This window comes from Filicampus tigris, chromosome 22 (genome assembly GCF_054856515.1).
Source record: "Filicampus tigris isolate MCC_2025a chromosome 22, RoL_Ftig_1.0, whole genome shotgun sequence".
In the NCBI taxonomy this organism is placed as follows: Eukaryota; Metazoa; Chordata; class Actinopteri; order Syngnathiformes; family Syngnathidae; genus Filicampus; species Filicampus tigris.
The window spans coordinates 9,290,968-9,318,694 of record NC_141238.1 but is presented as its reverse complement, the minus strand read 5'-3'; the positions used below and the strand labels follow the sequence as shown (position 1 = coordinate 9,318,694).

At 42.6% G+C, this 27,727-nt stretch overlaps 1 protein-coding gene, 6 non-coding genes and 1 pseudogene across 8 annotated transcripts; 2 read left to right on the top strand and 6 right to left on the bottom strand.

The window, feature by feature from the left end:
* The first annotated feature begins 330 nt into the window (after nt 1–330).
* On the top strand, nt 331–16,320 carry LOC147126907 (uncharacterized; annotated as a pseudogene). The gene is made up of 2 exons (XR_015084687.1): nt 331–473; nt 15,277–16,320. The product of XR_015084687.1 is annotated as an uncharacterized LOC147126907 (transcript).
* On the top strand, nt 7,458–9,027 carry LOC147126908 (uncharacterized). Its single transcript, XM_086023065.1, is given in 2 exon segments — nt 7,458–7,605; nt 7,718–9,027. Coding segments are annotated over 2 exon segments (1,335 nt in total). The 5' UTR covers nt 7,458–7,580.
* Nucleotides 16,321–21,015: 4,695 nt separating the features above from the next.
* On the bottom strand, nt 21,016–21,088 carry trnat-agu (transfer RNA threonine (anticodon AGU)). Its single transcript has one exon. It is a non-coding gene; the product is annotated as a tRNA-Thr (tRNA).
* Nucleotides 21,089–22,005: 917 nt separating this feature from the next.
* Nucleotides 22,006–22,078, bottom strand: trnat-agu (transfer RNA threonine (anticodon AGU)). Its single transcript has one exon. It is a non-coding gene; the product is annotated as a tRNA-Thr (tRNA).
* Nucleotides 22,079–24,486: 2,408 nt separating this feature from the next.
* On the bottom strand, nt 24,487–24,559 carry trnat-agu (transfer RNA threonine (anticodon AGU)). Its single transcript has one exon. It is a non-coding gene; the product is annotated as a tRNA-Thr (tRNA).
* Nucleotides 24,560–24,983: 424 nt separating this feature from the next.
* trnat-ugu (transfer RNA threonine (anticodon UGU)) lies at nt 24,984–25,056 on the bottom strand. The gene has a single exon. It is a non-coding gene; the product is annotated as a tRNA-Thr (tRNA).
* A 922-nt stretch (nt 25,057–25,978) lies between these two features.
* On the bottom strand, nt 25,979–26,051 carry trnat-agu (transfer RNA threonine (anticodon AGU)). Its single transcript has one exon. It is a non-coding gene; the product is annotated as a tRNA-Thr (tRNA).
* A 914-nt stretch (nt 26,052–26,965) lies between these two features.
* On the bottom strand, nt 26,966–27,038 carry trnat-agu (transfer RNA threonine (anticodon AGU)). The gene has a single exon. It is a non-coding gene; the product is annotated as a tRNA-Thr (tRNA).
* Between the last annotated feature and the right edge of the window lie 689 nt (nt 27,039–27,727).

Below are 27,727 nucleotides of genomic sequence, written 5' to 3'. Positions count from 1 at the left end.
CAGCTGCCTCGATTGATTCAGCGGTCGTGGTATTAGCGGAAGTGACGTAAAGGCTGCCTCGACCGCTGCCACTGCCACAAGTCGCGCTTGGTCTTACTGCACAGCGCAGAATTTTCCTCAATTTGTCTCGAATATGTACTCAAGACACTAAACGTAGACGCCTCTCGCAAATTTTATAAACGTAAATATTTTATGTTAAATCTTTGTATTCACTTTAAATCGTTTCGATGCACGTTGGAGCTTCTCGGCCTGGCCTAGTTTAGCTTAGCCTGTCTTAGCTTAGCTTGCTAGCCGCTAACAATGAGACGTGTTTGAGATCAACACATCGGTCAGCGGAGATCAAAGAGTGAGCGTCAAGTGTTGTGATTGTCCTGTGGAAATGTGTGCTAGAAGGACAGCAGAGAAACTTTGTGGAGCAAAAGAGGACAAAGACGGCGTTTTCAAGAAGTCTCCGGTTGGCTCAAGAGGGGCAGGTTTGTTCACTTCACCACATTCCGTGTTTGTTTTTAATGGCAAGACCTTCATCCGATCACCGTATGACATCATATTAAATATATACATTCTTAACATTCAATCACATGTGACTTGATAAACCCGGTTGAAGACACATTTCTATTCTGTGGCTTTTGATCAGACCTGAAATTTTCGGCTCTTTTCCGGTGTCTATTGTATACAGTATAGTGTTTTATGTTAATTTATTGATTCCACTTGTTGTATCATGGCGTTTTTATGGTTTGTATGTAAAGTGCTTTGTTACAGCTCTAGCTGTTATGAAATGCGCCATATAAATAATAATGTATTGTTTTGTATTGTATGAAAGACTGATCCTGATGGAAACGTTTCTTTCATTTTGGTGTAGTGGTCGGGTGAAGTGTTTTGCTGTTACGTTAGTGCCTAGAAACAGTATTCATACCACTTCAACTTTTTCACATTTTGCCACCTCACAACTCAAGTGTAAATGTTTTTATTTCGATGTTGTGATCTACCAACACAAAGTACCACGAAATTGAAAGTGCAATGGAAATGATCGTTAATTTTTCCAGATGTTAAGGAAAGAAAAATAGAAAAATGTAGTTTGCATTTGTACTCAGATAAACCATATTTTACTTTATAAATTTCACTTCATAACAATCAACCATTTGGGTTCTTTTTTACATAGTCAACCGTTTTTATTTTTAAAATCCACACTGTGCACAGAAGCAAACTTTTTTTTTTATTCCCCTAAAACATTTTTAGTGGGGCAATTTAAACAAATGTGCTTTTTCAACAGGCTCAGTTGAGACGTGAGCCCAGGGACCGTCAACAAATAGCCAGCACCAACATGAAAACGAACTATTAAAAAAAAAAAAAACGTTTTTTATTATTCATTGTCATGTTTCTTCAATGGTTACACGGAGATCTCCAACTGGTTACAAGACAACCCTCATTTTGTGGAAAAAATAATAAATGAAATTTTAGAAGGGAGTTTGTATCAATACTCAATAACTTCATGAGTGTTCAACATTAGGTCTCGAAAGTCACATCACATATTGATGGGGACTACCTGGTTATACTACAATTCGTCCTAAAATGAGGGTTGTACTGTAACCATCTGATGATCTTCTATGTGTGTCATTAAAGAAGAAACACAATAATGAATAATGATGACGTTTTTTATTTTTAATTGTGAGTTTTCTTGTTGGTGGTTGCTATTTGTTGACGGTGCCTTGGCATTGCCTACGCGTTGCTCTTAATAAGAAACAACATATTCCTCGCTTCGATGACAAGCAGTTGTGTTAAAAATCAACTCATATGAGCTTGTAGCTTGTTGGCTACGTCACCGTGGTTGTCCCGCCATTTTCTTGCATTTTAACATGTTCTTAAATCAACAAATACACAGTCTTTAACGTGCACTCATTCGCCGCCCCTAACATGGCGGGTGATGACGTCGTGATGACATAAATGTAAAATTAGTGATGGTCAGAGCTGGACACTTGACCCTTTTTTGCCCGTCCGGCCGCGACCCTCCACCCTTGACCTGGGTACCCTTCCGGCCGCGACCCCCCGGCCATATTCATAAACATTGTCGGCCCCCGCCCCGATCCGACCTCCGCCAGCCCCCCAAAAAAAAAACGTGCACGATGCCCACGCGATGCTAACGGAAGAGGTTTATTTAAAGACAATTAGCTGGCTAGCTTACTATTCAAACCCGCTGCGGACACGCTTCAAACGTGGCACTTACTCACGTACTTTAACCATGTAGGGTAAGGACCTACTTTTCCAGGCGTATTTATTCACCCTGTGATTTCCTCAGTGCACCGCGACATGCGCGGAGTAATATAATTTCAAGTGTTATCAGTGATTCAACTTGTCTTTGACTGAATGCCGTTCACGCAATAAAAAGAAGCTGAGCTCTGAGACCTCTCCAAGTTAATTAAGTTGTGAAAGACACAACAACCCAGCTGCGTGTAGTTACTTTGTTGTATTGTATAATTATTTGGGTCCAACAGACAACAATACATGTTACAATTAGATTATTGCGCAATAAATGAGAGTTGTGCATGATGTAAAAAACAAAGAATAGAGTAAGGAATAAAAATGATGGTCGTTTACCTTTTCATTGCTGTCCTCATCGCTTTTTGCCCTCTTTGGTTCATGTTCTCTCTCAGAAGTGTTTTTGCCTGGCGTTTTGTAAAGACCTGATTTAATAACGTGGCGACTATCGATACATTACGGTCATATTACGGTACAGGTCCCTCTTAGCCAATGGGATGCCGGGATGATGCTAGGTAATGGCAGAGCAGCTTTGAGTATGTTGCCTTCAGCAAACTCTGAAGCTGCAAGTAGCAGCCCATACTGTATTTTTACCTTTCGTATCCTGAAATTTCTTTCGTAACAAGGAGGCAATATTTTCCTGTTGAGGCGTTTCGTAACTTGAAAATTTCGTATGAAGAAACGTTCATAAGTAGAGGTACCACTGTAATAGCTTTTAATGTTTTGGATGGTATTTTTTGACATGGTTGTAAGTGCTACTGTACATTGTGACTGCTCGATTAAGCGATTTTGAACCGAAACCAAATTTTCTGGATAAAACGATGTTAAAAACGTTCAAATCCAAGAAGAATTTGAGAGAAAATAATCTGGATTTTCTTGTAAGACAAAATCGAACAGTCCTAATTGTGACTATTGCACTGAAGCTTCAAGAAAATCACAAATTAAATCGAAATCGCAATATCAGTCAGAAAAATGGCAATACAATTTTTTCCTAAAATCGTTCAGCCCTAATAGTCAGTCATAGGGCTGCACAGTATTGCGATATTTGCTATGCAATATGCATACCTCAAAGACATGCAATGATTTTCTTGTGGAATTATATGATTTGTATCTGACTTTGACCAGTCAGATGCAAACTTAAATGCACATGGCCGCCCAATATTTGGACATTAACAAGAGGAATTACAATGAATTAGCTAATAACATATTGAGCTTGTTTATTCTGTCGCATTAAAAAAATAAAATCCTTCTTTTATTCAGTAATAAAAATGTCATTTCTTTAGGTGCATGTATTCCAATAATATTGATATCGCCATAGTCAACATCCATGTTATATATATTGCACAGCCCTAGTTGGTCAGTTATTATTATTTACTTTAGTGTATTCATAACTGTTCTTCAAAGCAACACATGATCCAAAATGAATTTTCCTTCATTGTATAAAGCTATGTTTACGAACATTAAACATTTTAATATCAATGGAATAGGGCTAGGCACTATGACTGAAAAGTACATCACGATATAAGTGTTTTATATTGGTCAATATTGATATATATAGACTTTTTTCTTTTTTTTAACTATAGAAAATAATGACCCGGAGAAAAATGAATTTACAGTAGGTTATTTTTGTTTTAACATAATACTTAACCATTAATAAGAGGTAAACGTAACTATGAAAGAGTGAAATAAATTGGTCAATATAAAGGTTAAATAAACTTTTAAATCTAATGTGCTTAGAAGGGCTGGGCTGGGTCTGAAAAACTGTCACAATCTAAGTAGGGCTGTCCCAAACGATTATTTTTCTCCCGATTAATCTATCGACTGTTTTCACGATTAGTCGAACAATTAATTTTTTCGACTAATCTAGCGATTATTTTTGACTTGATGATTATTAATTCCCAAAAACACTTCTGAAAGCTTTTTTAAATTCTTTGTTTATCAAAGTAAAAAAAAAAACTTTTGAAATTGAATGAACAGTGACATCTCTTTTAGGAAGGCATCATGACGTGTGAACATGAATGAGGTGTTTATCTATACACAACGGTGAAACAATGTGTGCGTGCATGTGCAGCAGCCAAAGTAAAATAATTAACAAAAATAAATAACTAAAAAATAAATTACATCAGTTTGCTTAAATCTGAAACAGATAAAGCAGTGCATACTTAAATATTATAACAATGAAAAAGCACACATTATATATTAGTACAGTCATGGACTATGGTTAGCAGGCCAGTGTTTACTTTAGTTTTTTTTTTTTTTTTTAAGCAGCGGCAGCTGGACATCATCCTAAATATACGATCTGCATGCTGTGCTGTGCCCAGTGCTCAAAGAGAGCTTTCCGCCATTTCTACTGTGCGCGTTTGTTTACAACTGATGCAACGCACGTGTTGACGTATTTACGTCATCGACACTCGAGCGTACGTACGTGTTGACGTATTTTACGTCATCGACACTTGACGTTGATGGTATTGTTGTGCGTCCCAACGTATTTACGTCATCGGCCACGTCGACTATGCCGACTAGTCGGGACAGCTCTAAATCTAAGTACCGTATTTTCACGACCAAAAGGCGTGTATTAAAAGACGCAGTCTCAGTTAAGGGTGCTATTTCTGTATTTAACACATACAAGGCGCACCGTATTATTGGGCGCAGGCATGGTAAAACATATGATAACTTAAAACACACGGTAGCATGCATGCACGCTAAAACATGCATGTTAAATAAACTTTTAAATCTGTCCCGTGAAAAACTCTTATTTCCAATTTTGGAAACTTTTTAAAATTTTGCCTTTAATGTGATGTCTATGATGCAGAAACATGATTCAGGTAAAAATAAGAAAATGAAAATAATTGAGATAAGTGTTTTTCACATGACAGCGCTAACGTATGTTTTTAAAAACTGAGTTTGGTTGTTTTTTATTGAAACATTTAACAATGTACTCACGTAATTGTCAGCGATTAATTGTCATCCACAAATCCACCAAAGTCCTCATCTTCGGTATTTACTTGTGCTCTTTCTCAGTGTTGATTATGTTGTAAAGAATGAGTGCAATGTTTAGATGTTTGAGATGTCACAAAAGCAAGAAATATGAGCATCAAAGTTCAGCTGGATACGAATCTTTTCACAAGAAGCCCATTTCCTCTGTTCTCAAGTCAGAACAGGAAAAATTGGTGAAACTTGTTCTACTGCTGATTTCTACTGAAAGAAGAGAGTCTAATCTTTGTTTTTGGTACGGTTTTGTGGTCATATTGCTGCAGAACACAATATTCTGTGGGCCTTGAAAGATGAGTGAAAATCCTTTAAAACAGCTGGTAAGGTGGAGGTGGCTACATGGAAAATGAAAGCCACCAAATATGAAGTAATCACTAAAACCTACTACACTATATCTGCTTTTTACAGGGCCCTAACTCGGGATGGGTACAGAACCCCGGTACTAAACCTAAAAAAAATATATATATACAGTGATCCCTCGCTACTTCGCGCTTCAACTTTCGCGCCCTCAGTGCATTGCGGATTTTTCAGAAGCAGTCATAAATTAAAAGTGAAACAACACAGCCATATCGGGAGCTATATTGCAGAAAGACGCATTGTTTCAAAGATATGAGTCGACTCGGAGGCTTTGTACATACCCGCAGGCCCTCATAAAAGGCGGAGACTGGTTCCCAGCGCGAGATCGACCAACGAGAGCACAAGTGGATTTACTTTTTCCACACACTGTGCTGTACGTGAGCTGACTCGGTGCGCGATCGCAGCCTCTCGCTTAGTCTCACACTATTCAAATGTGCCGTTGATTTAGTCAGAGTCAAGCCGGATACTTTCTCCTCCGTATTTGTAATGACGTGTTTGTTCTAATAAAATGTTGTAAAAATCGGATAGTACAGTACAACAGCTGTGTTTATAAGTCTCGAACACAGCGCACTCCCAGCCGGCCAGCGGCACGGATGACTTAAGACATCGCCAAATAAAGTGTCAAAGTGTTTGTTAGTTTGTCTTAGGTTGTCTTAAAACCGCTTACCTTAACTACAATCCCGCGTTGCATTTTATCCAAAGGACTTTATGGATGTTATTGTGCAAAGCTAAAGTTAATGCATGATCCCCCCCGGCGGCCATGCTTCTTCTTCATTTTTTAAATGAAGTAGGAGGAGACGAAGAAGAAAAAGCAGGCAAAGAAGAAGGAGGAAAGAAGAAGAAGAAGCGGCCGCTTTTACTTTCACTTTTTAGGACGGCGACAAGCGTTTTAAAGTGCAGGATTGGATAAATTACATGATGGCATTCTAATTAAGGTAAGTGAATTTTATGATAAAAATTCAAACTTTAACGTAGTTTTTAGCAAACGTTCCGTCGTGCTCGTCAGCTGCCGCGGTCGGTCAAAGCTAAATTCTGATCACGCCTGCAAGCTTGGTATTTAATATTTATATACTTCATTTTGCATTTTTATAGTTAAATTGATTGTTTAACAAGTATTTAGAAGTGTGGGAACCATGTTGGGGTTCGCAACAGCGTGGAGGAGCAAATCCCCCAAAATAAAACTGTACAATAAATATAATATGAAATAATAATCATAAGTCCGACTCTACTTTGCGGGTTTCACTTATCGCGGCGGGTTCTTTCCCCCCATTAACCGCGATGAATGAGGGATCACTGTATATATATTTTTAATTCAAACTGAAGCATCGATAAGATCCACTTCCTACCTCTCCGTCGATTCTAACTAACAAATGAATATGTTTGTCGAAGATGCATGTTCACAATCGGAGGGTTACCCGTTGCTCCTTTACAGCGCCGTGCGCGAGGCACCTTTGACTCCTTCCTGTGCCAATGTAGTGCTGTGTGATCATATTACGACATGATACGTAGTATTATTTAAAAACAGCAACCGTGCTGTACAACCCTATAGTTTTTATAATGTTATGAATGTGTGGGGTTGGTATTGGTGTAGAATATAGAAAATTTGCATCTCAACCTCACAGAAATGGTTTTCTTCATCCCAAGGGCATGTTCCAACCTTTTTGCTCTCCACATGTTTTTTTTTTTTTACACTTAAATAAAATCATGTTTAACTATCTAATAATTACAGTATTCATCAAATGATTTCTTTTTCTATAAATTATTTATTTTCTTGTTTATGTCTGAAGTTGCAATATAAAATACATTTTAAAAGAGCAGAATGCGTGCTAACATTTTTCTTTTGTTGTTTTTCGAAGCAAAACAAAAGGGCTGATAAGAATACCGTTTGAGTCACCGCATCATTAAAATCTTATCGATACCCATCTCTAGCCACCACTCAAAAAGGTGCAATGTGCAAGTCTTTCCACAAATAACCATAGATGGGCTCCCCCAAAAAATGCATCAGTGAGTACATTTGCAAATGCCAAACAGTACGTAATAATCATAAACCATTTGGCTCACCTTCATTCTAACTCCAAACCATAACACCGTGTGTATGTCTTTTTTCGTCTTGCAGACATCAGTGAAGATGTTCGTCCTCACATTAAAGAGGAAGAGGAAGATGAAGAGGTCACCCACTTTAAAGAGAAAGCAGAGCAGCAGTCTCCTTCCTTAATTAAAATGGAGGTACCAGAGCTCCCTTGCATGAAAGAGGAGGGAGTAGAGCATCCCCACGTGAAAGAGGAGGAGGAGTTGCCTATGACTGGTGTCCCTTTGAAGAGTGAAAGTCAAAGTGGGGGGAGCAGAGGGGCGGGGCTTCCAAGCGGCAGCTCGTGTCAACAAATATCGACAGAGAGTGATGGAGACCAATGTGAAGGATCACAAGCAGATGGCCTCCTACCTCCATTATCAGATAGTGATGACACGTCATCACATGCTGCTGCTGCTGCTGCTGCTGCTGATGATGATGATGATGCTGAAAGTGATATGACATGCAACACTGACAACAAATGCTGGAAATGTTCTCATTGTGGGAAAACTTGCGCTGATAAGAGCAAGAGTTTAAAACACATGATGACACACACTGGTGAAAAACCTTTTGCCTGCTCAGTTTGTGGCCAAAAATTCTCTCGGAAGAGAAACTTAATACGTCACACTAGAACACACACTGGTGAAAAACCATTTTCCTGCTCAGTTTGTGGCCAAAGATTCTCTTGTAAGGAATACTTAAAAAGACACACTATTACCCACACTGGTGAGAAACCTTTTGCATGTTCAGATTGTGGCCAAACATTCTCTCAGAGGGGAAGCTTAAAAACACACTCAAGAATCCACACTGGTGAGAAACCGTTTTCTTGCCTATTTTGTGATCGAAGATTTTCTAAGACGGGAAACCTAAAATGTCACACAAGAACCCACACTGGTGAGAAACCTTTTGCCTGCTCAGAGTGTGGCCAAACATTCTCTCAGAAGGGAAGCTTAAAAACACACTCAAGAACCCACACCGGTGAGAAACCTTTTGTCTGTTCAGATTGTGGCCAAACATTCTCTCAGAAAGAACACTTAATAGGTCACACCAGAACCCACACTGGTGAGAAACCTTTTTCCTGCTTAGATTGTGGCCAAACATTCTCAGAGAAGGAAAGTGTAAAAAGACACTCAAGAACCCACACTGGTGAGAAACCTTTTTCCTGCTCAGTTTGTGGGAAAAGATTCGCTGATAAGTCACACTTAAAATTACACACAAGAATCCACACTGGTGAGAAACCTTTTTCCTGCTCAGTTTGTGGTAAAAGATTCTCTCGGCTGGGTTCGGTCAAGAGACACAAGTGTGCTCATGACAACCGCAATGATCAAAAACCTTGAAATTAAAATGTTAATGTTTAACAGCTGAAGTATTTAGCATGAAAAATATTTTCAAAATCGTCATTGTTTTTATTCTATGTAGCATCTTTTATTTTGTCTTCTCTTTGTATCTTTCTTGTATCTACTAAATCGCCCTGTGGACAAGCGTTGAGAATTAGCACTGGTGCTCCATTTTTAAGCAATGTATCATTTTGTACAATGTTTTAGTGATGTCCATATAACGTAAATTCATAATTGATTATATGGACTGTGAGGAAACTTACTTTTGAAAGTGTACATGTGATTCTGAATGAAATACAAATCATCAAACAGTTGAGTTTTCTTTGTCACAGTAATTGGCTGGATATGTTGACTTTGGAGGTTTGTTTATGCTATTTGGTGTAACCCAAGTGCCATTTATGATGTTTCTATTCATATATTTTTCATTGCCCAACCCTAAGGGGCACACAGCCGTGCCATGTGTCTGAGCAATTCATCCTCATCGTCAATATTTTGAAGCAGATGTAACTTCTCCTCTACTCTAAAGCTTTTTTTCAAGATATAGATAGATCATGGTGACCAGCAGCCTTTATCAATGCAGCTGCTGTTTGCTATGGAAACCTTAATCACGCGATCAAAAAAATTTGACGCCGTCAATTTTTCAATTTCGTCTCGGCAGCCAATCAGCAATGGGCATCTACGTGACTACGTCTCACACACAGCCAAACGGAGCCACTGTAAAAACTGTTTAAAAAAAAAAAAAAAGCTGCCAAGTGAACAGGACGCTGTTTGGCTGTGTGTGACGTAGACGCCCGTTGCTGATTGGCTGCTGAGACGAAATGGCAAAAAGGTTGATTTGTTTAATAGGCGACGACGTCCCACCGCTCCAAAAGCATCATTCATGCCGTGTCGCAGCAACCGCGCCTGACCCCAATTGAAATGCGCCGCCAGAAACGCTCCTACCACAGTTGGTGTGAACGTAGCATTGTCTGCTGTGTGGAGTTTGCGTCTTGTAATACTATATGCCATGAAAAGGTACCTCGCGGAGGCTAGCATGGCCAAAAGTTTCAACACAACCAATTTACCGTAATCCGACATTTGAAGAACAAGCAATTGGGAGACTATGGTGAGTTTACGAGGCTCACTGCATTGAATAAAGTCAAGGCGAGCAGACGGCGTATGGCACGCATGCTGCAGCTTGTGATGCATGATGCGTTACTGTCACAGCGCAGTATAGTCACCATAAATAAATGGAAAAATATACAGATATTCCATGTGATAGGAATCTGTATCGGTATCGGCCGATCTCACTCATGCATGATCGGTATCGGTGTAATAAAACCTGATCGGAACATCCCTACTTTATTGTCTTGTGCATAGACAAACTATCTTGTGCATTTGTCAATGAGAAAAAAGTCACTGTAAATCTTTTAATCTCCCTGTGGCAATAATGCCACTTATACTGCGCTGTGTCCTTCTTGACTTTATTCAATGCAGTGAACCTCGTAAACTCACCATAGTCTCCCATTGCTTGTTCTTAAAATGACGGATTAAGTTGGTTGTGTTGAAACGTTTGGCCATGTTCTGCTCGCGAGGTACCTTTTCATGGCATATACAGAATTACAAGACGCAAACTCCACAAACACAGCAGACAATGCTATGTTCACACCAACTGCGGAGGTCGGAATATTTGATTAAAGTCTTTTATTGCCGATCAAAACATCCGCTCACCCGCAGCTCATGCTTAGCAGCCTTGTGTTGCGTCCCTCCGCTCTGCTCGCAGCTGAGGCGCTGCTGCGTTAGGGAGCCTTTCTGGCGGCGCGTTTCAATTGGAGTCAATGTAGCTGGAGCGGGCAGGCGCAGTTGCATGCAGGGCGGCGCGAGTGATGCTTTTGGACGGAGGGACGTCCATCCATCCATCCATCCATTATCTCCCGCTTATCCGAAGTCGGGTCGCGGAGGCAGCAGCTTCAGCAGGGAAGCCCAGACTTCCCTCTCCCCAGCAACATCCTCCAGCTCTTCCGGAAGGATCCCAAGGCGTTCCCAGGCAAGCCGGGAGACATAGTCTCTCCAGCGTGTTCTGGGTCGTCCTCGGGGTCTCCTGCCGGTGGGACATGCCCGGAACACCTCACCAGGGAGGCGTCCAGGAGGCATCCTAATCAGATGCCCGAGCCACCTCAACTGGCTCCTCTCGACGCGGAGGAGCAGCGGCTCGACTCTGAGTCCCTCCCGGATGGCCGAACTTCTCACCCTATCTCTAAGGGAGAGCCCGGACACCCTGCGAAGGAAACCCATTTCGGCCGCTTGTATCCGAGATCTTGTTCTTTCGGTCATGACCCACAGCTCATGACCATAGGTGAGAGTAGGAACGTAGATCGACCGGTAAATTGAGAGCTTCGCCTTTCGGCTAAGCTCCTTCTTCACCACGACAGACCGATACAGGGTCCGCATCACAGCAGACGCTGCACCGATCCGCCTGTCGATCTCCCGTTCCATCTTACCCTCACTCGTGAACAAGACCCCAAGATACTTGAACTCCTCCACTTGGGGCAGAATCTCATCCCCGACCTGGAGAGGGCACGCCACCCTTTTCCGACTGAGGACCATGGTCTCAGATTTGGAGGTGCTGATCTTCATTCCGACCGTTTCACACTCGGCTGCGAACCGCTCCAGCGAGAGTTGGAGATCGCGGCTTGAAGAAGCCAACAGTACTACATCATCTGCAAAAAGCAGAGATGCAACACTGAGGCCACCAAACCGGACCCCCTCGACACCTCGGCTGCGCCTAGAAATTCTGTCCATAAAGGTTATGAACAGAATCGGTGACAAAGGGCAGCCTTGGCGGAGTCCAACGCCCACAGGAAACGAATCCGACTTACTGCCGGCAATTCGGACCAAACTCTGGCATCGGTGGTACAGGGACCGGACAGCCCTTATCAGGGGGCTCGGTACCCCGTACTCCCGAAGCACCCCCCACAGAACTCCCCGAGGGACACGGTCGAACGCCTTCTCCAAGTCCACAAAACACATGTAGACCGGTTGGGCAAACTCCCATGCACCCTCGAGGACCCTGCTGAGGGTGTAGAGCTGGTCCACTGTTCCACGGCCAGGACGAAAACCACATTGCTCCTCCTGAATCCGGGATTCGACCTTCCGACGGACCCTCCTCTCCAGCACCCCTGAATAGACCTTGCCGGGGAGGCTGAGGAGTGTGATCCCTCTGTAATTGGAGCACACCCTCCGGTCCCCCTTCTTAAAAAGGGGGACCACCACCCCGGTCTGCCAATCCAGAGGCACTGTCCCCGATGTCCACGCGATGTTGAAGAGACGTGTCAACCATGACAGCCCCTCAACATCCAGAGCCTTTATGAACTCCGGGCGGATCTCATCCACCCCCGGGGCTTTGCCACCGAGGAGCTTTTTGACTACCTCGGTGACTTCAACCCCAGAGATAGGAGAGCCCACCTCAGAGTCTCCAGGCTCTGCTTCCTCAGTGGAAGGCGTGTCGGTGGAATTGAGGAGGTCTTCGAAGTACTCTCCCCACCGACCCACAACGTCCCGAGTTGAGGTCAGCAGCACCCCATCTCCACTATAAACAGTGTTAATGGTGCACTGCTTCCCCCTCCTGAGACGCCGGATGGTGGACCAGAATTTCCTCGAAGCCGTCCGGAAGTCATTTTCCATGGCCTCCCCGAACTCCTCCCACACCCGGGTTTTTGCCTCAGCAACCGCCAGAGCCGCATTCCGCTTGGCCTGCCGGTACCCGTCAGCTGCCTCCGGAGTCCCGCAGGCCAAAAAGGCCCGATAGGACTCCTTCTTCAGCTGGACAGCATCCCTTACCGCTGGTGTCCACCAGCGGGTTCGGGGATTGCCGCCGCGACAGGCACCGACCACCTTGCGGCCGCAGCTCCGATCGGCCGCCTCAACAATGGAGGCACGAAACATGGTCCACTCGGACTCGATGTCCCCCGCCTCCCCCGGGACGTGGGAAAAGTTCTGCCGGAGGTGGGAGTTGAAACTCCTTCTGACAGGGGATTCTGCCAGACGTTCCCAGCAAACCCTCACAATACGTTTGGGTCTGCCAGGTCGGACCGGCATCTTCCCCCACCATCGGAGCCAACTCACCACCAGATGGTGATCAGTTGACAGCTCCGCCCCTCTCTTCACCCGAGTGTCCAAAACATGCGGCCGCAAGTCTGATGATACGACTACAAAGTCGATCATCGAACTGCGGCCTAGGGTATCCTGGTGCCAAGTGCACATATGGACACCCTTATGCTTGAACATGGTGTTCGTTATGGACAATCCGTGATGAGCACAGAAGTCCAGTAACCGAACACCGCTCGGGTTCAGATCGGGGGGGCCGTTCCTCCCAATCACACCTCTCCAGGTCTCACTGTCATTGCCCACGTGAGCATTGAAGTCCCCCAGCAGAACGATGGAGTCCCCAGGTGGAGCGCCCTCCAGCACACCCTCCAAGGACTCCAAAAAGGGTGGGTACTCTGCGCTGCCGTTTGGTGCATAAGCACAAACAACAGTCAGGACCCGTCCCCCCACCCTCAGGCGGAGGGAGGCTACCCTCTCGTCCACCGGGGTAAACCCCAATGTACAGGCGCCAAGCCGGGGGGCAATAAGTATGCCCACACCTGCTCGGCGCCTCTCACCCTGGGCAACTCCAGAGTGGAAGAGTGTCCAACCCCTCTCGAGAGGACTGGGACCAGAACCCAAGCTGTGCGTGGAGGTGAGCCCGACTATATCTAATCGGAACCTCTCAGCCTCACACACCAGCTCAGGCTCCTTCCCTGCCAGAGAGGTGACATTCCATGTCCCAAGAGCTAGTTTTTGCTGCCGGGGATCGGACCGCCAAGGTCCCCGTCTTCCGCCGCCGCCCAGCTCACACGGCACCCGACCCCTTTGGCCCCTCCCACCAGTGGTGAGCCCATGGGAAGGGGGACCCACGTATCCTTTTCGGGCTGAGCCCGGCCGGGCCCCATGGGTGCAGGCCCGGCCACCAGGCGCTCGCCGTCGAGCCCCACCTCCAGGCCTGGCTCCAGAAGGGGGCCCCGGTGACCCGCGTCCGGGCGAGGGAAAACGTGGTCCATTAATTTTTCTCATCATAAGGGGTCATTTTGAGCCGTGCTTAGTCTGGTCCCTCACCTAGGACCTGTTTGCCATGGGTGACCCTACCAGGGGCATAAAGCCCCAGACAACGTAGCTCCTAGGATCATTGGGGCGCGCAAACCCCTCCACCACGATAAGGTGACGGCTCACGGGGGGCGGAGGGACGTCGTCGTGTATTAAACAAATCAACTTTTTTCCATTTCGTCTCGCCAAGCATGTTTTGATCGGCAATAAAAGGCTTTGATCAAATATTCCGATCACGTCATTTTTCACGAAAATCGGCCGATCATGATCGGTGCCCGATCGATTGGAGCATCCCTAATGCACCTCACAGAAGTCTTTTTTCCGCCCAAGTGCATGTTCCAGCCTTTTTGCTCACCACAAGTTTTCTTTTACTCATAATAATTAATATAATATATAACTATATAATTATTTTTCAAATAATTTCTTTTTCTATAAATTGTTTTTTACTTATATTTATATGAACTCATTCAGTACCAAACATTTTCAAACCCTCTTTTACCCTAACATTTAAGATATTTGAAAAAAATATAAATAGGTTCTTGGGATTGAATGGCTGGACTGTGCTAAAACATATAAATATGTCTTTGGGATTGAGTTAGTTCATGTCTGTCGTTGCAAGAAAAGCACATTTATTAGAAAGCACGAGTTCTAACATTTTTGTTTTGGGGTTTCTCTAAGCAGGTCCGCTGATAGTGTAGTGGTACACACGCCTGAGTTGTGTGCGGGCAGCGTGGGATCGATTCCCGCTCAGTGACAGTGTCTATGTGTGCCCTGCGACTGGCTGGCGACCAGTTCGGGGTGTAGTCTGCCTTCGCCCATTGACGGCTGGGATAGGCTCCAGCAACTCCCCGCGACCCTATATAGGATAAGCGGTTTGGAAGATGACATGACATGGATGGATGGATGGTTTCTCTAAGCAAAATAAAAGAATACTGTGAAGGCACCGGATCAATAAAATCTTACCCATCCCTAGCCATCAATCAAAAAGGTGCAATGTGCAAGTCTTTCTACAAATAGCCATGGATGGGCTCCCCCCAGAAATGCTTCAGGAAGTGAATTTTCAAATGCCAAACAGTATTCATTTGGCTCTCCTAACAAACTTCATTATAAATATGAACTATAATGCCATGTGCGTTTGTCTTGCAGACAACAGTGAATATGTTCGTCCTCACATTAAAGAGGAAGAAGAGGACAAAGAGATCCCCCACTTTCAAGAGGAAGAGGAGCAGCAGCAGTCCCCTAACATTAAAAAAGAGGAGGAGCGAGAGCACCCCTGCACGAAAGAGGAGGTAGAAGAGCCCCCATACATCAAAGAGCAGGAAGAGGATATCTGCAAGTTGCCATCAGCTGATGTCGTTTGGAAGAGGAAAGATGAAGGTCAAAGTGAGGGGAGCAGAGGGGCGGAGCTTCCAAGCAGCAGTTCATGTCAACAAATGTCAACAGAGAGTGATGGAGACCAATGTGAAGGATCGCAAGCAGATGGTTTCCTACCTCAATTATCAGATAGTGCTGACATGTCATCACATGCTGATGATGATGATGATGAAGAAGCTGAAGGTGATGTGACATGTAACACTGACATCAAATGCTGGAAATGTTCTCAGTGTGGGAAAACTTGCGCTTATAAGAGCCGTTTAAAACACATGAGAATACACACCGGAGAGAAACCTTTTGCGTGCGTATTTTGTGGCCAAAGATTCTCTAGGAAAGAACACTTAAAAATACACACAAGAACCCACACTGGTGAGAAACCTTTTTCCTGCTCAGTTTGTGGCAAAAGATTCTCTGGGAAGGGCCATTTGACAGAACACACAAGAACACACACCGGTGAGAAACCTTTTTCCTGTTCAGATTGTGGCCAAACATTCTCTCAGAAGGGAAGCTTAAAAACACACTCAAGAATCCACACTGGTGAGAAACCTTTTTCCTGTTCAGTTTGTGGCCAAAGATTCTCTCGGAAGGGAAACTTAATACGTCACACCAAAACACACACTGGTGAGAAACCTTTTGCCTGCACTGACTGTAGTCAAAGATTCGCTCAAAAGTCAGACTTAAAAAAACACACAAGAACCCACCCTAGTGAGAAACCTTTTTCCTGCTCAGTTTGTGGTCAAAGAGTCTCTCGTAAGGGAAGCTTACAAATGCACACAAGAATCCACACCGGTGAGAAATTGTGAGGGGATTTATGTACTCATTCATTTAATCATGTATTCATGTCTTGTATCATTATGTATCCACAACACATATATTCTGCATTATATCTGCATCATACTTAGACTCCTATTAAGTCTTGTTATGTCATTATTATCAAATGTAATGTTTCATTATATTCAGGGTAGAAGTAGGCAGTGTGTTTACTGAAATAAAGTGCAACACTACGAATGTTTTGACCTAACCGAGGTCATGATGACTGGACTAGATAAGTGAGACCAAGGAAAGGGACAGGGGATGTGGTTAGGCAAACAAACATGAGTCTATAATCAAATAAAACCACCTGTTGTGTTTTAATGCTGAGCTATCTTGTATCGATTATAATGCTGTTGACATTGTGATTCTCAATAAAAGGATCAAGTAAGAGGGGGACGACAGAGATCTGAACCAGATTGCTGTCGTTCGTCTCTCCTGGCTAGTAAAACTCATCCTTGGGTGTCTGTGTTGTTTTGTCTTCATATTTCCGACTTGTCTTGGTAAGACTCCATTCACACTGGAGGCGGGTTTTTCCCCTAACATTTTGGTCCTTCGAGCTGGATGGTGTCAGAGGTCAGTCCCGGGGCCTGACAGTACAGACTACTAAAGACTGTGCACAGCAAAATATTTTTTAGAAAAGTCAAAAGTCCCCCTGGTCTTGCTGGATCACCCCGGGACAAATCTCGACCACCATTCGGACCAGAGCAACACGGTCCCCCAAGGGTAAGTTGAGTGATTGTTATTGTGAGGGTGTGAGGACTGCAGGTTATGCTATTATTGGTACCTTTGTGCTAGACAATTTTCTGTAACGCTACGGACGTAAGGTCTGAAAATTAGTCAAAAAATTTTTTGGAGGCCGGACGTGGGGCAGAGAGAACCTTGCTGCAGATGTAAGTGTCTGTAGCCTAGTTGACAATTTCGACTTCTGTAGGTGGTAAATTAACAGCAGATAGACGTCTGGTTGATTCTCTTGAGTGGAGGATCGAACCTGAAGGAGCGTTTCGGATAAAGACACACGGTGTCAATGAAGTTGCGCTCCACTGAAGTCTGAGTGATTACATGCTCAGTGTTATTGTGAGTATTCGAGAGAGGTCTAAAACTGTTCACGACCGGTGAATCTTACACACCTTGCTGATACCCGCCTGAGACATTAGGTCAAAGGTTAGAAGGTTGGTATCAGAGGGAGTGAACAGGCACATAGCATTCCTCCTGAAAATCTCACGTGATACCAGTAACAATAAATAGGAGAATATGGCAAACAGACTGACCAGGTCGAAATCACCCACCGAATCGGAAAAGTGGAGAAAGTGTTATGATTTTGATCCAAAAAATGCAAGCGCAGAACAAACAGGATTATTGAGGAATCTTTCTATTCATGACCGTCAAAAAAAAAAGCGCGCTCGAGATAGCCAGGGTAAACAATTACGGCAAGCGAGGGTTTGGCATGAGGAAGCAAAGAAAAGGGAGGGGGTAGCAAAGGCAAAGGGAAATAAAAGTGGAACTAATATTGTACGTGCTGAAGATAATGAAACACAATTAAGAGGGCGCAGGTGGTTAATAAGAGTTAGGGATAGTGTAAATCAGAGCCAAAAGTAGTAGAAAATCTGACTAAAGCAAAAGAAAAGGAATCATTACAGGATGATAATGAGACGTTTGTGCCCGGACCTGAAAAATTATATCCAAATTTGCCACCACCAAAGTATGATGTAATGCAACCAGCACAGCAATCGGTGCCTAGACAAGCACACATAAAATGATTCGTAGAGGTCAAGGGCCGGGGTTGACTTGGAATAAGGAGATGGCTCCGATAGTGTTAGAAAATCCAGAGGTAAGTAATAACAGTGAAATGTTTCCACTTATTCAGGTTGCTAACCCACAGGCAGGTGAGGAAGGCGAGCCACCATATATACTAGTTCATAGGTGTAAGAATAATAATGCATTTTATTATTCAGGTGTTTGATTTTTATCATTAGGCCAACTTGCTTCTGCATCCATACCAGTCTGCTGTTCATTATCCTACTACATATACTACTAATTATACTATACTAATTATATGTAATAAAATACCTAGTGGTATTTTAATTCGCAATCACTCTGTTCACTTACACACTTAACACAGGGTTTCACAACCGATTTGCCCAAACATACACACACCCAGAATTCAAGTGTACACAGGCCTTCGCCATCCTTTATTATCCATCCATCCATCCATTATCTGTACCGCTTATCCTCACAAGGGTCGCGGGGCGTGCTGGAGCTTATCCCAGCTGTCTTTGGGCAGTAGGCAGGGGACACCCTGAATTGGTTGCCAGCCAATCGCAGGGCACACAGAGACAAACATCCGCACTCACAATCACACTTAGGAGCAATTTAGACAGTCCAATCAACTTACCATGCATGTTTTTGGAATGTGGGAGGAAACCGGAGTACCCGGAGAAAACCCACGCAGGCACGGGGAGAACATGCAAACTCCACACAGGGAGGCCGGAGCCGGGATCGAACCCACGACCTCTGAACTGTGAGGCGGACGTGCTAACCAGTCGACCACCGTGCCGCCATCCTTTATTATTATTATTATTATTATTATTATTATTATTATTGGGTTTTTTTTTTTTTTAAGCTGGCCAGCAAAGTCATATTTTGTTATCCAAAGGTTTAAGTGTTGTATTTTGGAAGGACAGTGACGCTCCACAAATGTCCAATCTTTGCATGCAAGGTTTTGTTTAGGATCACTTTTATCACCGATTTTACTGTTAACTTTCCCCATTTTTCTTTTTCATTTTTTTTCCTAGAGTCAGTTTTATGACACCTAGAGTGTCCTATACTGACTTTTACCTTAAAACAGGGTGACAATCAACCCAGTGTGTGGCAATCCTCAAGCTTCTACCACAAGTGGCGGAGGATTCTTGCCTATTGCGTCCACACAAAGTTGTCACTTACAATCCTGTTTACATTCACTCACAGTTTACACAGTCACACTTTTAGCAGCGTTTTTCACGGAGTTTAAGTATGTACAGGACACCGTCGCCCTTACAGTTTTATAGACTTACTCTGTCTTTTACCTTGACATTGACTAGTATTCTCAAGGCTTACACAGTTTTAAAGACTTACTCTGTCTCACAGTTTTATAGACTAACTCTGTCTCTCAGTTTTATAGACTTACTCTGTCTCACAGTTTTATAGACTCACTCTGTCTTACTACTTGACCAGGGACTAGTATTAGCAAGGTTTTTTTACCAGCGCGCAATTCACTCATCCACGAGTGTCGTGAGTTTCCTACTCACCCAGAGATGTCTTCACTCCTCCGGCTTCCCGTCAGCCTTCAGTTCCCAGAAGTGGAGCCAAAGACCAGTCCCACAAAGGGTCTTAGAGCCGTGGCCACGGACTTTACCTGGAGGTTGACTCGACAGCTGGAAACCTTCCGGCATATAGGGATCCGGCTCGAAGGACCAATTTAATGTCAGGTTCACACCAAGTGAGACATTCATAAACAATGCACAAAATGAGGAGAGAAGACACTCAACAACAATATTGTCTTTTTACTTGCAAGGAGAGCGCAGGGAAGTGTACGATTACAGTTCCTAAAACCCTCTGCCCGGCTCCTGCGCACCCTCTCTTTTTATTTTTCTTCGGTGTCCCTGATAACAAAGGTGTTCCAGCTCTAAAGGAAAGGGGAGCGAAAGCAGCTGGAACACTATGAACTTGTTTTGTCTATGTGTGTGTGTGTATGTGTGTGTGTGTGTGGGGGGGGTGTGTACGTGTGCGTGTGCATGTGCGTGTGTGAGCAATTAACATACATATGTGAAAGCAAAGCACACCAAGCAAGTTGGCCTAATGATAAAAATCAAACACGTGAATAATTAAAAATGTATTATTATTATTACAGTTAACCAGATTTTATGAATAAACAATTGTTTCAGTTGAAGTACAATGTAGCGGTCAGGACACATAGCTTAGCAGTTAAAGCGCCGTTTAACGTGCTAAGACCTGGTTGAAGTTCTGGTCTTGTGAAGCAGGAGTCCTGATTTTGATTCTCACACTTTTCTTGATCAGCACAACAGAGAAATTTGTAAACTGTAATTAGTTGTTTGGCTTCAGTCAAAATGTAATCTATGACTGCTCATTTACGAAAGCAGTTCTCTTGCTAACTACGGGGTATTATCCAAAAATGCCAACACTAGCACATAATTCAAGTGTAACTATCCACCAGGCCTCAGTGAGAATTGAACAGAGGACCCCTGATTTACTAGACCAGTGCTCTAAACTGAGCTATGAGGCCTTAGGGTTAAGATGATTTTATGAATAAACAATTGTTTCAGTTGAAGTACAATGCAGTAGCGGTCAGGATGTGTCAAAAATCAACAGCCATTGTGCTGAGAAAATGTTTTCATTACGATCTTTAATTCCCATGCTAATACTCTGCTCCTGAGCAAGGCCACGTAGCTTAGCAGTTAAAGCGCCATTTAACGTGCTAAGACCTGGTTGAAGTTCTGGTCTTGTGAAGCAGGAGTCCTGATTTTGATTCTCACACTTTTCTTGATCAGCACAACAGAGAAATTTGTAAACTGTAATTAGTTGTTTGGCTTCAGTCAAAATGTAATCTATGACTGCTCATTTACGAAAGCAGTTCTCTTGCTAACTAGGGGTATTATCCAAAAATGCCCACACCACCACATAATTTAAGTGTAACTATTCACCAGACCTCAGTGAGAATTGAACACACGACCTCTGATTTACTAGACCAGTGCTCTAACCACTGAGCTATGAGGCCTTAGGGTTAACCAGATTTTATGAATAAACAATTGTTTCAGTTGAAATACAAGCAGCGTGGTCAGGATGTGTCGAAAATCAACAGCCATTTTTGTGCTGAGAAAATGTTGTCATTACAATTTTTAATTCCCATGCTAATACTCTGCTACTGAGCATGGCCCCATAGCTTAGCAGTTAAAGCACCGTTTAACGTGCTAAGACCTGGTTGAAGTTCTGGTCATGTGAAGCAGGAGTCCTGATTTTGATTCACACACTTTTCTCGGTCAGCACCACAGAGAGAAATTTGTAAACTGTAATTAGTTGTTTGGCTTCAGTCAGAATGTAATCTATGACTGTTCATTTACGAAAGCAGTTCTCTCACTAATTACACGGCATTGACCATAAATGCCAACTCTAGCACATAATTGGACTGTAACTATTCACCAGGCGTCAGTGAGAATTGAACACATGACCCCTGGTTTACTAGACGAGTGCTCTAACCACTGAGCTAAGAGGCCTTAGTGTTAAGCTGATTTTATGAATAAACAATTGTTTCAGTTGAAGTATAATGCAGTAGCGGTCAGGATGTGTCAAAAATCAACAGCCATTGTGCTGAGAAAATGTTGTCATTACGACCTTTAATTCCCATGCTAATACTCTGCTCCTGAGCAAGGCCACGTAGCTTAGCAGTTAAAGCGCCGTTTAACATGCTAAGACCTGGTTGAAGTTCTGGTCTTGTGAAGCAGGAGTCCTGATTTTGATTCACACACTTTTCTTGGTCAGCACAACAGAGAGAAATTTGTAAACTGTAATTAGTTGTTTGGCTTCAGTCAAAATGTAATCTATGACTGCTCATTAACGAAAGCAGTTCTCTTGCTAACTACGGGGTATTATCCAAAAATGCCAACACTAGCATATAATTCAAGGGAAGTTTTCACCAGGCCTCAGTGAGAATTGAACACACGACCCCTGGTTTACTAGACCAGTGCTCTAAACACTGAGCTATGAGGCCTTAGGGTTAAGCGGATTTTATGAATAAACAATTGGTTCAGTTCAAGTACACTGCAGCGTGGTTAGCATGTGTCAAAAATCAACAGCCATTTTTGTGCTGAGAAAATGTTGTCATTACGATCTTTAATTCCCATGCTAATACTCTGCTACTGAGCAAGGCCACAAAGCTTAGCAGTTAAAGCACCGTTTAACGTGCTAAGACCTGGTTGAAGTTCTGGTCTTGTGAAGCAGGAATCCTGATTTTGATTCTCACACTTTTCTTGGTCAGCACAACAGAGAGAAATTTGTAAACTGTAATTAGTTGTTTGGCTTCAGTCAAAATGTAATCTATGACTGCTCATTTACAAAAGCAGTTCTCTTGCTAACAACGGGCTTTTATCCCAAAGTGCCAACCCTAGCACATAATGCAAGTGTATCTATTCACCAGGCCTCAGTTAGAATTGAACACACGACCCCTGGTTTACTAGACCTGTGCTCTAAACACTGAGCTATGAGGCCTTAGAGTTAATCGGATTTTATGAATAAACAATTGGTTCAATTCAAGTACAATGCAGCGTGGTTAGCATGTGTCAAAAATCAACAGCCATTTTTTTGCTGAGAAAATGTTGTCATTACGATCTTTAATTCCCATGCTAATACTCTGCTACTGAGTAAGGCCACACAGCTTAGCAGTTAAAGCACCGTTTAACGTGCTAAGACCTGGTTGAAATTCTGGTCTTGTGAAGCAGGAGTCCTGATTTTGATTCTCACACTTTTCTTGGTCAGCACAACAGAGAGAAATCTGTACACTGTAATTATTTGTTTGGCTTCAGTCAAAATGTAATCTTTGACTGCTCATTTACGAAAGCAGTTATCTTGCTAACTACGGGGCATTATCCAAAAATGCCAACACATAATTCAAGTGTAACTATTCACCAGGCCTCAGTGATAATTGAACACACGACCCCTGGTTTACTAGACCGGTGCTTTAACCACTGAGCTATGAGGCCTTAGGGTTAGTCAGATTTTATGAATAAACAATTCTTTCAGTTGAAATACAAGCAGCGTGGTCAGGATGTGTCGAAAATCAACAGCCATTTTTGTGCTGAGAAAATGTTGTCATTACAATTTTTAATTCCCATGCTAATACTCTGCTACTGAGCAAGGACACATAGCTTAGCAGTTAAAGCACCGTTTAACGTGCTAAGACCTGGTTGAAGTTCTGGTCTTGTGAAGCAGGAGTTCTGATTTTGATTCTCATACTTTTCTTGATCAGCACAACAGAGAAATTTGTAAACTGTAATTAGTTGTTTGGCTTCAGTCAAAATGTAATCTATGACTGCTCATTTACAAAAACAGTTCTCTTGCTAACAACGGGGCATTATCCAAAAATGCCAACACTAGCACATAATTCAAGTGTAACTATTCACCAGGCCTCAGTGAGAATTGAACACATGAAGCCTGGTTTACTAGACCAGTGCTCCAAACACTGAGCTATGAGGCCTTAGGCTTCAGGCGATTTTATGAATAAACAATTGGTTCAGTTCAAGAACAATGCAGCATGGTTAGCATGTGTCAAAAATCAACAGCCATTTTTGTGCTGAGAAAATGTTGCCATTACGATCTTTAATTCCCATGCTAATACTCTGCTATTGAGCAAGGCCACATAGCTTAGCAGTTAAAGCAACGTTTAACGTACTAAGACCTGGTTGAAGTTCTGGTCTTGTGAAGCAGGAATCCTGATTTTGATTCTCACACTTTTCTTGGTCAGCACAACAGAGAGAAATTTGTACACTGTAATTAGTTGTTTGGCTTCAGTCAAAATGTAATCTATGACTGCTCATTTACGAAAGCAGTTCTCTTGCTAACTACGGGGCATTATCCAAAAATGCCAACACCAGCACATAATTCAAGTGTAACTATTCACCAAGCGTCAGTGAGAACTGAACACACAACCCCTGGGTTACTAAACCAGTGCTCGAACCACTGAGCTATAAGGCCTTAGGGTTCAGGTGATTTTATGAAAAAACAATTGGTTCAGTTCAAGTACAATGCAGCATGGTATTATTAGCATGTGTCACAAATCAACAGCCATTTTTGTGCTGAGAAAATGTTGTCATTACAATTTTTAATTCCCATGCTAATACTCTGCTACTGAGCAAGGACACATAGCTTAGCAATTAAAGCACCGTTTAACGTACTAAGACCTGGTTGAAGTTCTGGTCTTGTGAAGCAGGAGTCCTGATTTTTATTCACACACTTTTCTTGGTCAGCACAACAGAGAGAAATTTGTAAACTGTAATTAGTTGTTTGGCTTCAGTCAGAATGTAATCTATGACAGCTCATTTAAGAAAGCAGTTCTCTCGCTTATTACACGGCATTATCAATAAATGCCAACACTAGCACATAATTGGACTGTAACCATTCACCAGGCCTCAGTGAGAATTGAACACACGACCCCTGATTTACTAGACCAGTGCTCTAACCACTGAGCTATGATGCCTTAGTGTTAAGCTGATTTTAAGAATAAACAATTGTTTCAGTTGCAGTACAATGCAGTGTGGTGAGCATGTGTCAAAAATCAACAGCCATTTTTGTGCTGAGAAAATGTTGTCATTTCGATCTTTAATTCCCATGCTAATACTCTGCTACTGAGCAAGGCCACATAGCTTAGCAGTTAAAGCGCCGTTTAACGTGCTAAAACCTGGTTGAAGTTCTGGTCTTGTGAAGCAGGAGTCCTGATTTTGATTCTCACACTTTTCTTGGTCAGCACAACAGAGAGAAATTTGTAAACTGTAATTAGTTGTTTGGCTTCAGTCAAAATATAATCTATGACTGCTCATTTACGAAAGCAGTTCTCTTGCTAACTACGGGGCATTATCCAAAAATGCCAACACCAGCACATAATTCAAGTGTAACTATTCACCAGGCCTCAGTGAGAATTGAACACACGACCCCTGGTTTACAAGACCAGTGCTCTAACCACTGAGCTATGAGGCCTTAGGGTTAAGATGATTTTATGAAAAAACAATTGTTTCAGTTGAAGTACAATGCAGTAGCGGTCAGGATGTGTCAAAAATCAACAGCCATTTTTGTGCTGAGAAAATGTTGTCATTTCGATCTTTAATTCCCATGCTAATACTCTGCTACTGAGCAAGGCCACATAGCTTAGCAGTTAAAGCGCCGTTTAACGTGCTAAGACCTGGTTGAAGTTCTGGTCTTGTGAAGCAGAAGTCCTAATTTTGATTCTCACACTTTTCTTGGTCAGCACAACAGAGAGAAATTTGTAAACTGTAATTAGTTGTTTGGCTTCAGTCAAAATATAATCTATGACTGCTCATTTACGAAAGCAGTTCTCTTGCTAACTACGGGGTATTATCCAAAAATGCCAACACTATCACATAATTCAAGTGTAACTATCCACCAGGCCTCAGTGAGAATTGAACACACGACCCCTGGTTTACTAGACCAGTGCTCTAAAAAATGCGCTATGAGGCCTTAGGGTTAAATGGATTTTATGAATAAACAATTGGTTCAGTTCAAGTACAATGCAGCGTGGTTAGCATGTGTCAAAAATCAACAGCCATTTTTGTGCTGAGAAAATGTTGTCATTACGATCTTTAATTCCCATGCTAATATTCTGCTACTGATCAAGGCCACATAGCTTAGCAGTTAAAGCACCGTTTAACGTACTAAGACCTAGTTGAAGTTCTGGTCTTGTGAAGCAGGAGTCCTGATTTTGATTCTCACACTTTTTTTGGTCAGCACAACAGAGAGAAATTTGTACACTGTAATTATTTGTTTGGCTTCAGTCAAAATGTAATCTATGACTGCTCATTTACGAAAGCAGTTATCTTGCTAACTACGGGGCATTATCCAAAAATGCCAACACCAGCACATAATTGAAGTGTAACTATTCACCAGGCCTCAGTGAGAATTGAACACACGACCCCTGGTTTACTAGACCAGTGCTCTAACCACTGAGCTATGAGGCCTCACAGTTAATCAGTTTTTAAGTATAAACAATTCTTTCAGTTGAAATACAAGCAGCGTGGTCAGGATGTGTCGAAAATCAACAGCCCATTTTTGTGCTAAGAAAATGTTGTCACTACAATTCTTAATTCCCATGCTAATACTCTGCTACTGAGCAAGGACACATAGCTTAGCAGTTAAAGCACCGTTTAACGTGCTAAGACCTGGTTGAAGTTCTGGTCTTGTGAAGCAGGAGTCCTGATTTTGATTCTCACACTTTTCTTGGTCAGCACAACAGAGAGAAATTTGTAAACTGTAATTAGTTGTTTGGCTTCAGTCAAAATGTAATCTATGACTGCTCATTTACAAAAGCAGTTCTCTTGCTAACAACGGGCTATTATCCAAAAATGCCAACCCTAGCACATAATGCAAGTGTACCTATTCACCAGGCCTCAGTGAGAATTGAACACACGACCTCTGGTTTACTAGACCAGTGCTCTATAAACTTCGCTATGAGGCCTTAGGGTGAAGTGGATTTTTTGAATAAACAATTGGTTCAGTTCAAGTACAATGCAGCGTGGTTAGCATGTGTCAAAAATCAACAGCCATTTTTGTGATGAGAAAATGTTGTCATTTCGATCATTAATTCCCATGCTAATACTCTGCTACTGAGCAAGGCCACAAAGCTTAGCAGTTAAAGCACCGTTTAACGTGCTAAGACCTGGTTGAAGTCTGGTCTTGTGAAGCAGGGGTCCTGATTTTGATTCACACACTTTTCTTGGTCAACACAACAGAGAGAAATTTGTAAACTGTAATTAGTAGTTTCGCTTCAGTCAAAGTGTAATCTATGACTGCTCATTTACGAAAGCAGTTCTCTTGCTAAGTACAGGGCATTATCCGAAAATGCCAACCCATAATTCAATTGTAACTATTCAACAGGCCTCAGTGAGAATGGAACACACGACCCCTGGTTTACTAGACCAGTGCTCTAACCACTGAGCTATGAGGCCTAAGGGTTAACAAGATTTTGTGAATAAACAGATATTTCAGTTGAAATACAAGCAGCGTGGTCAGGATGTGTCGAAAATCAACAGCCATTTTTGTGCTGAGAAAATGTTGTCATTACAATTTTTAATTCCCATGCTAATACTCTGCTACTGAGCAAGGACACATAGCTTAGCAGTTAAAGCACCGTTTAACGTGCTAAGACCTGGTTGAAGTTCTGGTCTTGTGAAGCAGGAGTCCTGATTTTGATTCACACACTTTTCTTGGTCAGCACAACAGAGAGAAATTTGTAAACTGTAATTAGTTGTTTGGCTTCAGTCAAAATATAATCTATGACTGCTCATTTACGAAAGCAGTTCTCTTGCTAACTACGGGGTATTATCCAAAAATGCCAACACTATCACATAATTCAAGTGTAACTATCCACCAGGCCTCAGTGAGAATTGAACACACGACCCCTGGTTTACTAGACCAGTGCTCTAAAAAATGCGCTACGAGGCCTTAGGGTTAAATGGATTTTATGAATAAACAATTGGTTCAGTTCAAGTACAATGCAGCGTGGTTAGCATGTGTCAAAAATCAACAGCCATTTTTTGTGCTGAGAAAATGTTGTCATTACGATCTTTAATTCCCATGCTAACATTCTGCTACTGATCAAGGCCACATAGCTTAGCAGTTAAAGCACCGTTTAACG